At 42.7% G+C, this 12500-nt stretch overlaps 1 protein-coding gene across 1 annotated transcript; it reads left to right on the plus strand.

The window, feature by feature from the left end:
* Positions 1–7022: 7022 nt before the first annotated feature.
* Positions 7023–8456, plus strand: LOC110681627. Its single transcript, XM_021857780.1, has 5 exons — positions 7023–7178; positions 7269–7508; positions 7618–7763; positions 7851–7883; positions 7928–8456. Exons 1-5 carry the CDS (start codon positions 7023–7025, stop codon positions 8454–8456), a joined length of 1104 nt encoding a protein of 367 aa, XP_021713472.1.
* Positions 8457–12500: the final 4044 nt, after the last annotated feature.

Here is a 12500-nt window from a genome sequence, read left to right on the forward strand (position 1 = left end):
ATTTAAGTTGAAGGCCATAGTACTAATACCTAAAGCAGTAAACCAAATACCTACTACAGGCCAAGCAGCTAAGAAGAAGTGTAAAGAACGAGAGTTGTTGAAACTAGCATATTGAAAGATCAATCGGCCGAAATAACCATGAGCAGCTACAATATTATAAGTTTCTTCCTCTTGCCCGAATCTGTAACCTTCATTAGCAGATTCATTTTCTGTGGTTTCCCTGATCAAACTAGAAGTTACCAAGGAACCATGCATAGCACTAAAAAGAGAGCCGCCGAATACACCAGCTACACCTAACATGTGAAATGGATGCATAAGGATGTTGTGCTCAGCCTGGAATACAATCATAAAGTGGAAAGTACCAGAGATTCCTAGAGGCATACCATCAGAAAAGCTTCCTTGACCAATTGGGTAGATCAAGAAAACAGCAGTAGCCGCTGCAACCGGAGCTAAATATGCAACAGCAATCCAAGGGCGCATACCCAGACGGAAACTAAGTTCCCACTCACGACCCATATAACATGCTACACCAAGTAAAAAGTGTAGAACAATTAGTTCATAAGGACCACCGTTGTATAACCACTCATCAACCGACGCCGCTTCCCATATTGGATAAAAGTGCAACCCTATAGCTGCAGAAGTAGGAATAATGGCACCCGAAATAATATTGTTTCCGTAAAGTAGAGACCCGGAAACAGGTTCACGAATACCATCAATATCTACTGGAGGAGCAGCAATGAAGGCTATAATAAATACGGAAGTTGCAGTCAATAAGGTAGGGATCATCAAAACACCAAACCATCCAATATAAAGACGGTTTTCAGTGCTGGTTATCCAGTTACAGAAGCGACCCCATAGGCTTTCGCTTTCGCGTCTCTCTAAAATTGCAGTCATGGTAAAATCTTGGTTTATTTAATTTAATCATCAGGGACTCCCAAGCACACAAATTCACTAGAAATAGAGAATTGAAAGCTTGTTATTTAACAGTATAACATGTCTTATATGCCCGTGTCAACCAATATCTATTGAGATCGATCAGAATTGGGTGTAAATAACTGAAGCGAATTGAAAAAGAAAATAGAAAATATGATTTCAATAGAAAAAATGGGTTGCCCGGGACTCGAACCCGGAACCAATCGGATGGAGTAGATTATTTCCTTGTTAAAAAAAGAAAAACCCCTCCCCAAACCGTGCTTGCATTTTTCATTGCACACGGCTTTCCCTATGTATAAATTTCAAACTTAGTTCCCCTCCTAGGGGGCTCAAACAAAGTGGAATACTCAATGAATTCAACCCTTACTCCATAAACATTTCAGTAGAAAAATGAATGAATTTTTTTATCTTATCCCCCATTCGTTTAGATAGAATTTCAATTTCATTTAGACAGTCTCATAATCAATCATTCATCGTTGGACAAATTATGGATACAAATAATATCCAAATACCAAACGCGCCCTCTATAGAATCCCCGTGAGATAGAAGAATCCCTTGGTAAGATCAAAGAAAGAACTTTTTCGTCCTCTGTAAAGAATTCTTCTAAAAATTCTGAACCTAATCTTTTCAAAAAAGCACGTACAGTACTTTTGTGTTTACGAGACAAAGTTCTAGCACAATAAAATCGAAGTATATACTTTATTCGATACAAACTTTTTTTTTCGTATCTGTTTTTCGGCCGTTCAAAGTCCTTATCGTATTATATAAATAAAGTAACTAACTATCGGTTCGCCTATTCGATTTCGTTATCGGTATCGCTTCGACGTTCCGTGTCTGTTTACTACTTCCTTTTCCGTTTCAGTACGGCCCGGTTACCTGTATTCTATGAGACTTTTCCGAATGCGCTTACTCTGGTCTTCCACAACACACTGGATATTCTCATTCATGGACGCCAGCTGGAGAGGCTCAACATAGTTTGTTCCCAGATGTCAGTCTGCATAGCATCATCTTCATCTCTTTCATCGCACGTAGGCTCAACATCCAAGACAGCGTAACGAGACCCAAACTATTCTGGTTGGATGAACCAACTTGAGATACAAAAATATTCCATCGCCGGTATAGTGATATAATAATATTAGGCACATCAAGCCTAACTAGGCTTGCTTCTATCTTTATAGATCGGTGTATGACAAAGATATATATTGTCTAACAGCTCCCTCAAGCTGAAGGGGAGGAACTACACGAAGCTTGGACCGAAGAGGAGCGAGCAAACTTAGCAGAAGCGAAAGCCTTGGAGATCTCTTTCGTTGAAGGACCTTTTCCTATCCATTCTCTATCTTTACTCACAGAGACGTTGGTCGACGTCACTTTGTCAGCCTCCGAAAACCTCTTCAACGCTAGTTTTTTTTCTTAGAGTGCCTGATAATCCTGCTGAGCCTAAAGAGAAAGATTCGCCAATCTGCTTAGTGCCATCAACAGAAGCATCCGCATCCACCATGTGCCTTAATAGCATTTCTAATTAGACGGGAATGGAATGCGCTTTCTCTCACTTACTAGTAAAATACCATTCTATCAGGCAGCAATGTAAAGCAGCAGAGGTAGGCAAAAAGGGATTGAAAGTGAACGATGAAACAGAAAATAAATAGAACACAAGTTTTCTTTAATTTACCCTGCGTCTATACTAGACTTGTCTCTAAAGAGCCTGCGCAGATACTCTGCGCTATTTGAGTCTAAAGACACTGAGCCCTACGGGCATTATTCAGCTCTGTCGCCACTTAGACTAACGTCTAAGTCTTCGAACCTGATTCTATTACCTGACTCCGAGGAAGCTAACTCCTATTCTATCTAACACAAGTCCTAATCCCCATCGCTGGAGCACTACAGGCCTAACTTATTATTCGATATAATGAGAAGCATCTTTATTGAACTAGAACCCTTATCTCCCAACTGATCTACCCAGTAATGTGATGAGTTCCAACCTCGAAGGCCCAATCCTTCGTCGTACGGAATGAGTATGACTTGGATACAAGGAAAGAATTCCGGAAAGAGATCTAGCTTCTTGGAGGACCGGTTGCTAGCCCCATCATCATCCCGAGCTTTTCACCGTCGGTCCCATGACTGCACGCGCCCTATGAACTAGCTCTTCCGTGTCCGCCGAACTGTACGATGGAGGGCGTTCAATTCTAGTATTTCATTTTCCCAACCGTAATGTCTCTAGTAGATAGACTCTACAAGGAACCTGGCTCAGAGGAAGAAGGACATTAGTTTTCAGTCTCGAGTCTCTATCCCCTCTCTAGTGCTGCTTAAAAGGCCCGGGTTCCCTACTACCGTGTCATGGCGCTATCTGCCTCGAAACCCTCGGCTTGCTTCGTCTCCTAGTGGTGGTTTCCCGTGGAGCGACCGTGAGTCAGGTTCAGGTGGGAGATAGTACCTCTCCTTCCTCTGCCGGTATTGATGGTACTGGATATGACGGAAATTTCTTTCTTATATAAATCCGTCTCCAACGCGCTAGTAGCTGCCTGCTGAAGGACAGTCAGCCCTACGAAAGTTCTATCCGACCGGCACCGAACGACGCCTAATAGCAGAGGAGCGGTAATGGATCTGACTCGACGCGAGGTTCAAAGTTTCGAGTCTCTTTCGACATCGATAACAGCTTGCCACTATTCTACCTCTGCGATTAACACAGCCAGGGCGATCTGTGTTCCGAGTTTAGGCAGGCTTGCCCCTCGGGAATAGGAATAGGCGGCGGCTTAACACTGTTTTTTTCTTTTCTTCCGATAAAATCAATAATCTACTGTCCTCGAAACGAGTTGATTTTCGCGAGCAATTCAGCATAAATAACAGAAAGACTTGTCAGAATTTTTCGTAGCTGGGTGCTACGCGTCCTCGACTCCATTTGCATTATGTCATGGAGAAGGAGAAAGGGGTTCACCCCCCTTTTTATCCCGAGTGGATCCCTTTCACCTTTATAATATAATGTTCGCCATTTTCTCCATTATCTCATCTTGTCGTATTAACGCGTTCTCAAATGCTATATTTCGGGGGCTTCGGAAATCGATTTAATGATTCCCGCTTTGCCTTAAAAAACTTCCTTTCCAAAAGCATAGCTTTAGCCCTAAAGCCCAACCACATTTAGATTTGAAATAGTAGATTTTGTTCCGAACTCATTACTTTACTGCATTAGGGGTTACTCGCTACGTACTTGGGCTGGGTAAGTAGCATTTCTCCCTTATGGTGTTTACACTTGTAAGAAAGGCAAGCTTCGTCTTTTTCTTTAAAGCTTGCTTGTGCGCCGTTAAAGGAGTTAGGGGCATTGCAGCGACTTCTTTGGTGTCCCCTAGCGGGTAGATAGCATTGTACCCTGATCTTTAGATTTACGCTTGTAAAAAGAATATTAGATCCCCAAACATCAGTTCATTTCTATTTGCTTATAGTGATATAAGAAAGTACTCGAAGAAAAGAGGCCTCACTTCGAAGAAAGAATGAAAGATCAATCAACTTTCATTCAACAAAAGGAGTAAGCGATTCGTCTTCAATTGCACAAAACAAAGCGGATAAGAGTGTGCTTAATGTGTTAGGGCTTTTCTTCTGCCTGCCGTCAAACTGGCCTTGCTTCAACCACTAATAGGAGTATTCCGACTGTACCCATAGTTCCTTAAAGCACTAGAGGAGGCTACTTTCATACCAGTACAGCACTAGCACAGATGCTTTTCATAGCCCGATAGATAGGAACTTCACCCTACCGTAAGGCAGTCTTAAAGACAGACTAGTTCTTTCAGCAGGCGTGCGTGTTCTTCTTTGTCTTTAACCTGTCTGTAAGAACTAATAGTAAGAAAAGACTTCCTTCCTTATGAGGAGATTTCCTTTCAACTCGTGTAAACTCTCAACTACAGAATGAGTACCCGGAAGATTCTATCTTCCCGAATGAGGGACAAGAACTCAGGACAGTCAAGCCTTTATAGCTCCCTCCTACCTCTAACTTTCACACTGACGGAAAAAGAACTTCCGAAAGGCATGGGAAGACGGACTCTTACTAGAAGATGTCCTCTACAGCCTAGCCCGCCCTATTTCGCAAATGGAATCCTGTAAGCCCCATCCCTACGCCTTTTAAGGTCCAAAAGACGTTTATTCCTATATGAAAAAAACCTAATATACATATAGAAAATGAACACATTCACGCACTCCTCCTCCGGGCATATAGGTCAAGTTTCCCGTCTCATTCTCAGACGGTAACCGCTCGAGGACCAAAGATTGTCAGCCTTTTTGGTTTCCCATTGAGTCCTTTACAACTAGCCTACTTACCCAGATTCAAAATGCAACCACAGCCTTCGGATATACATGGATACCGCGATCAGGCGGAGGCCATTACAAGAGTGGTGCCTCGTATCGCCCCCAATCAATGGGAGGTGACGTGCGTATTCCAATCGCCCTTTGCCGCACCAACCTGAAGCCCCCGGGTTTGGCGCATTTCTCAGCCTACGGGACTTATTGTCCACTACAGACCTATCTCAGCTTCAGGGGAAACCCGACGTGTTTCTGTGGTCATCTATGTAATTTCAAAAAGACATAAAAACATAAAGAAGATCTAACACGGGTTCTTATATCTTTTATTAGGTATTTCTTTCTCCTTAATTTATTATGAATAAAGGTACCCTTCTATCTAATATATATATTAAAGGAAAGAGCTCCTTTCTATAATAGGAACTAGCTTCCCCACGACGCATAAAATCCAGATCCAGAAAGATGAAGGGCCGGTGGTGGGAAAAGGCTTGGGTGCTCTTAGTAGCACTCGTATTTATAGTGCTAGCGGTAGGTCCAGCTAGCATGACTTTTTGTGGAGGCTACCCGGAGGGTGAACCAGGGCCCTCCCGCCCCCCACTGCCGGACTTCAATTTCCCGGCGATTCCAGAGTGGGAGCTGGCGCCCGCTACTCCTACTCCTTGTCGAAATGAACATTAATGGAGATGGGACAGTTTGGAAAATGTCTGAAAATGGTGTCATGTTGGAACAAGAAGTGGTCTATGAGTAGAAGCCATAATGCCTGGGGATTGTTGGGACATGTTGAGAAGCAATGCAAAAAGAAGCAATCTCAGCAGCAAGTCTGGAAACCCAAGGTTAAACAACCTGAGGTTCCTGTCAAAACTCCAGAGGTCTCTCATGATGAGGAGATCCATTCTGAAAGAGATCTATGGTTGAGACAAAAATGAAAGTCAATAAGTTCCCTGAAGTTTCTAATAACATCTTTCAAGGGAGCTACAAATTTCTCAATTTTGAAATTGGTAGTTTGGCTTCCTAACTGCTTCCAGGTGGATGTGAGACACATGCATGTCATTCATACTAAGGTCACTCATTTGGCTTTGAGAAAGACCTTTGACTGTTCCTTTGTGTATGCTTCTAATGACCTTTTGGAAAGGAAAAGCCTATGGAGAAAGGTGTGAGTAATGAAAACATATAACAAGTAAGAGAGCTCAGAGAAACAGGGTTTGACTTTCGTTGACTTTCTCTCTAGCATGGCGATTTTGAGTTAGCTGTGGTCTTCTCCAGCTCTCATCTTCACCATGGCCAGGAAGAAGAGGAATTCTACTCCTCTCCGAGCGTATTCTATAACCTCTCCCTTCAAGTAGCAATGTTAATGGTGGAAATGCATCCCAGCTTGATCAGATTCGTGAGTCAACTCGACAGCTATGGCAAGGTGTTCATGAGAAATCCAATCGAACAGTAACCCCTGCTCCTAGGGTCTCTGTGACTCCAGTTGCTACTCCTCAGAGGATTGCAGTGCCTTCTCCTGCACCTGAAGTAGCTTCTGCACAACAGCAACCCCCCACGGAAGGGATTAATCAGTCAATTCCTCCTAATAAGCCACCGGACTCAGGTAATGGTACTGGTGCTTGGTCTAATCTGTTTAAGGGTAGTTTGACTGCTAAGGGTGTTTCTTTGGGATTTGTTGCTGCTAAGATTGTTGATGGTAAAACGGTTGCTCATTTAGATCCGGCACTTCTAACTGTGTCTAACGCCATTATTCAGCAGCCCTAAGCCCTTGTGTCTCCCGGTATTACCTAGCTCTTATTTATTGCTCAAGGTAGTGAAAAATGGAATTCTGCTATCATATTCTTATTGGTTTTCAACCTACATTGACTGCTTTGAATAAGCTGAACAATGGAATCATGTGGCTAAACCTGATATATTTCTTCATGATGATGGTTGCTAGTGAAGTTGATAAAAACGCTGTGCTCTGGGCCTCATATGTATCTTGGGAGACCTACTGTTGTGAAGCCTTGGACTGCTGGCTTTGACTTTCATGCTGAGGTTTTGAAAACTGTCCCTCTTTGGGTTAGATTCCCTACCTTCTTTTGAATTGTTGGAGTCCTGATTCCCTAAGTAGGATTGGAAGTATTGTAGGGGTGCCTTTGTATGCTGATGCATGCACTTCCAGGCAAATGAGGGTGCCTTTTGCAAGGTTGCTTATTGAGGTTGATGTGACACAGGAATTGCAAAAATCTGTGTTCATTCAGGATGCTGATGGTAAGGTGGTTGAACAGCAAGTGCACTATGAGTGGGCCCCTCCTTATTGTCAGGCATGTAAGAAGGTAGATCATAACTGTAAGGCCGGTTCAAAGAAGCAGAAAAAGGAAATGGGTTCCTAAGGCAGTTCAACCTCATATAGAGAAGGGTAATGATGTTCAGAATGTTGATCCAGTTATAGAAGGTGATGCTAGGGGGAGCTCTGTTGATACTACTTCTACTCCTGCAGTTGAACAAAGAGTGGAACCTGCTGTGGTTTCCACTCCTGCTATCAACACTGTTACTGGGGAGCAGATGGTTGGAGGACTGTATCAAGGCCAGTGAGAGATAAGGGGAAGCAACTTCAGTCTGTCTCTGTGAATCAAGCTAACTCTTACATGGCTCTTATTGAGTAGGACACTGAAGAGGAAGAGGAGGGGGAGGATGAGGTTGGTGTTACTCATAATCCCACATGAATATCCTTTCACATTAGGGACCCCAATAAAGTGGCAGAAGTGAAGAGGTTGTGTAAGCAGCAAACTATTAGTATAGTCAGTATTCTTGAAACTAAAGTAAAACCTCAAAAGATGCAGGCTATCCAAAAGAAGTTTGGTACAAGGTGGCACTGGCAATGTAATTATGACTATTCTTCCAAAGGTTGGTTAGGGTGGATAGATGAGTTGGTGAATGTGTCTGTCTTACAAGTGAATGAGCAGTTCATTCACTCTTTGGTTGTTGATAAGCAAAGGAGCAATTCTATTCATCTCACTGTTGTTTATGGACTGCATACAATTGAGACTAGGAGAGCTCTATGGAGGGATTTTTTGAATGTGGCAGTTACTCTCTCCCCTTGGGTGGGGGATTTCAATACTATTTTAGCTACTGAAGATATAATTAATGGAGCTCCTGTTACTGTGTATGAAACTCCGGATTTTGAGGCTTTTCTTTCTATTTCTGAGGTTCCAAGTACAGGGTTTTTTACCGTTGGAAGAGAAAAGGGAAGAATTCTCTGTTTGGATTAGATAGAGAAAATAGCATAGATAATCGGTTAGGTAATAGAGCTCTTCTTATGCTTATTTGATACGATTTTACACTTAAGTAAGAATCCAATCTTTATGTTAGCTGTTGAAGGGAAAAAGGAAGGGAGAAGTAGGGGTGCAAGAGCTGGGCATAGAAAGGAATTCCTTTCCATGCAGGTTAGGGAAAAGGATGAGGAGAATAAAGAGTATAGCAAACAAAGAATTTGAATTGGAGCTTCAAACGAAGCTGCGAGCGAAGTTGTAGAAGCGAGCCAAAATAGGAGCCTTGAAGCGAAGCCTTATTCTCTTCCAAAACTAAGAATTCAAATTCAGAAAATAGTGTTTAGTAACCGAAAGCAGAATGCATTAATTCAGTCATTAAAATGATTCCTACGACTACATGCGATAGCTACCAGTCGGCTGCTCCCGAAATATAAATTAAAGCGAATATGTATAACTCTTATTCCTATATAAATAGAGTCACGCATGACTGTGACCGCTCGTCATGAATCGCTAGCCCAACCTAGGAGCACAGGCCTCACGGTTTTTATTATCAAGGTAGGTCCCGAAGGAAGGAATAAGATTACTCCTACTTCGAAGAGCTGCAAGACGTGGTCTGGTCGAACAGATTACGACCAAACATGCGCTGACCTTTACAGAAGAGGACATACCAAAGGGGAGGGATACATCCCAATAAGTGGTCGGTCGTCCGTTGTCTCATCATCCGTTGTCGAACCATCTGCTTTGTTGCTCTAGGCCTAACCTCCAACCTTGGTTTTGGAATGGATTCCCTCTCCGAGCGGAGCCGAGCAACCCCCCCCCTCATATGCCTTTTGGCTAGCTTTTACGGGTTGCTACTTTCTAGCTCTTAGCTTGACTACCTCTACCGAGAAGCTCTCTCTCGCTTCAGGTTTGCCTAATCGAATTCTTCCTTTTCCTCCGCAAACCAACCACTTTTGAAAAAGGGCATTTCCAGCACCAGGAACATCTTTTTCTTAATGAGATATCGATCGAATAGCCCTCAAAAGGCTTCATCAATGTGCGCGTTAACGGCCCCTTATTCGCCCTTTTGAGAGTGAAACTACACTATCCACCTACCTCTATTCGGATCTCTTTCTAGAACCACCTCCTTAGAAAGAGCCTGTTTTTGCCTGACTCTATCTTCTAAGTGAATTGGCATTACCTTAGTAAGCTAGCTTTCTAAGCAAGCCTGGTTCTCCGGGCACTACGGAGCAAGAAAACGGCTTTAGTGACTAACGCGAAACTGCTTTCGCTCTGCCCTTGCTTGTTGAATCATAACAAAGAGACAGGAGAATCCCTATCAAAGGCTTGTTATTTAGTTTTTAATGCTTGTTTTTATTTAATAGAGGAAAAAAATTTGTAATTGTTGAGACAAAAAAGAAAGCAGCTGATTCAGTAGCACGGGCTGCAATAAGGGCTCGCTGTCATTATGTTAATAAAAAAAAGTGGCTTGGGGGTATGTTAACGAATTGGTTCACGACAGAAACGAGACTTCATAAATTTAGGGACTTGAGAATGGAACAAAGGGCAGGGAGACTCGTCCGTCTCCCAAAGAGAGATGCGGCGGTGGTGAAGAGACAATTATCTCACTTGCAAACATATCTGGGTGGGATCAAATATATGACAGGATTACCGGATATTGTAATCGTCGTCGATCAACACGAAGAATATACAGCCCTTCGAGAATGTATTACTTTTGGAATTCCAACGATTTGTTTAATCGATACAAATTGTGACCCGGATCTCGCTGATATTTCGATTCCGGCAAACGATGACGCTATAGCTTCAATTCGATTCATTCTTACCAAAAAAGGCTGAGCTTAGGTGCTAAATAAGTAAGATAAGAAGAGTAGCTTTCACCTACCTGGAGAGTTAACTGCCAAGAAGGAAGAACTCATTTTTTTCTTCTTCACCGCTAACTATTCGTTCAGAGTCGGCAAGAGTTGAAATAATCCCAGGAGAGTTTTCAAGTAGTCAAGGAAGAAAGACAGTCCGAAATCGCATCGGGTAAGGGCTCATGGCGGTCAACTAATAGTGGCCTTTACCTCATTAGGCATATTGATGCCGTCTTGATATATAAGCCAGTCGCTGACCACCCATCTTTCTTCTGAAAATATCTTTTGCAAAAAGGTAGTTGACTTGCTTAGTGCTTGCAAAGCATTTTGGAAAATAGCGATGCAAATCTCCTTGGTCAAGGAAGCAAGCATAATAGGACTTTATTTATAAGCCCAATTACTTACGCGACGGGGCAAAAAGATAGTATAGTAGTTTTTGCTCCCTTTGTTCTAATGGAGGTTGACACAAAATAATGGCTCCAACCTGTTCCCCTGATCTCGTAAACCACAAAAAAGTAAGATTTTCTTTCTTTTTTTAAGCTCCGCGCATTCTCGAAGAGCTAATTCTTGCAAAGAGAAGAGCCTATTCAGCTGGCTGCACGAATCCAGCTAGGGCTAAGTAAGGCTGTTTGCGACGATGTTCTCGAATAAATGAATCTTGTGATAATGGGCATAGTCCTTTTTTGCTTTGTATTTTTCGTACGTATCTACACATTCAATTTGAAAAATGGAAAAAGACTTATAATTTACTTTTCTTATAAGTTTGGTATGGTCTTCACCGACTTATTCTCGTTCTTTGCTGTCTTAGGTGTACTAGGTCAACCACTTCCTCTTCCGAGCCCATCAAACTCGTCCGCGGAAGACTACTCTAATATGATGGCGGAGAATCCTAATCTGGACTCCCTCTTTTCCGAAGGCTTGCCGGTCGCTGCCCCTGACGCTGCCCCGCTCATAGAATGGATTGCTCAAGAAGAGCACTTTTCGGGCATAAGATAGCGAAGTTTTAGACTCTCATGAGGGGATCCGGAAATGGAATGAAACTCGTGATTTGATGATTAAAGATCAACCTAGCCAACGTGGCCTATGAAACAACCGGTTTCATATCTTAAGTAAGAAAGGTGAGAAAAGGTTTTCTTTTCTCGTGCCTTTGACGCAGGTGCCAAAACCAAAGCATACGAATTACAGTTCTTATGAGCCGGGACACCCTTCTTGAGGCACAAGCTGAGTCAACAATGGAGAGAGACAAGGGAGAGCAACTCTTCCTACTTTATCAATTATACTCAAAATGAGTCACTGCCCAAGGTCTGAAACATGCTTTGTACTCAACCCGATGATCCACACTTTAGGGCCGAACCCACAAAGATGTAACTTTCAACTTGCGACAGTTCTTCGAGGTCAAACCTTCAATCTTAGGGCATCAATTGAACCCAGACAACTTTGAAGCTTTTCACAGAAGGAATTAGGCATACTCAATTGTAGTCCCCTAGCTTTGCCATATCTTGTCTATACCTAAGAGGGACTTCTCGAATGAGAATTCACTAGGAGATCCAGCTTGCCTTGAAGTAGCCTTGTGGCATAGATAGCGAGTCCTACAGAGAGAGGGCGTTTGGTTCAGTTTCACTCTGAACAATGTCCTTTTATGTTCCTATTCAATTCTTCCTATCCTAACTTTGGCAAGGAAAGAAAGCTCTTAGCGCACAAAGCAAGCAGCGAAGGAACGGCTTCTTTTCTTTCAATACTAGCTACTAGTGAACACTCTTCTTGTTCACCTTTCAGGCATAGTTGAAATCATGTAAGTTAGTTAGCCTTAGACTCTCTGTTTTCTTTACAGAAGCGGATTAGAAAGCGCATTAAACTTAAACAAAGCGTAAACGCACAATCAAAGGAAGGCTTCCTTGAAAGCTGCTTTCCTTCTTTGTCCTTCTTTGCCGGCTATCTCTGCTATCAATGAGACAATGCCCAATGGAGGGCTATGAAATGGGTGTAGCTCAATCATCTGCTATTCATCCTCTCCTACGGCCTTTTCGCTACGAATAGAAGCGATGGTGTAATACCGGTAGTTGGCTTGAAAGGAATCGGTGTGTAGAAGAGTCGGGCTGATTCTACGCTTTTCCTTCTCTATTTGGGCTCACTTCCGCGGCTAACTCATAGCTCTATCTCTGCGAAGAAGGAGTTCCTTCTATATGATAAT

Source organism: Chenopodium quinoa, unplaced genomic scaffold, assembly GCF_001683475.1.
Source record: "Chenopodium quinoa cultivar QQ74 unplaced genomic scaffold, ASM168347v1, whole genome shotgun sequence".
Classification (NCBI taxonomy): Eukaryota; Viridiplantae; Streptophyta; class Magnoliopsida; order Caryophyllales; family Amaranthaceae; genus Chenopodium; species Chenopodium quinoa.

Bases quoted from the DNA above. Each gene is read 5' to 3' on its own strand.
- LOC110681627 (XM_021857780.1), top strand. From the start codon at position 7,023: ATGGAATTCTGCTATCATATTCTTATTGGTTTTCAACCTACATTGACT. The intron at 7,179-7,268 runs GTATCTTGGGAG...TCTTTGGGTTAG, and splicing joins CTGTGCTCTGGGCCTCATAT to ATTCCCTACCTTCTTTTGAA. The intron at 7,764-7,850 runs GTATCAAGGCCA...CTTATTGAGTAG, and splicing joins GAGCAGATGGTTGGAGGACT to GACACTGAAGAGGAAGAGGA.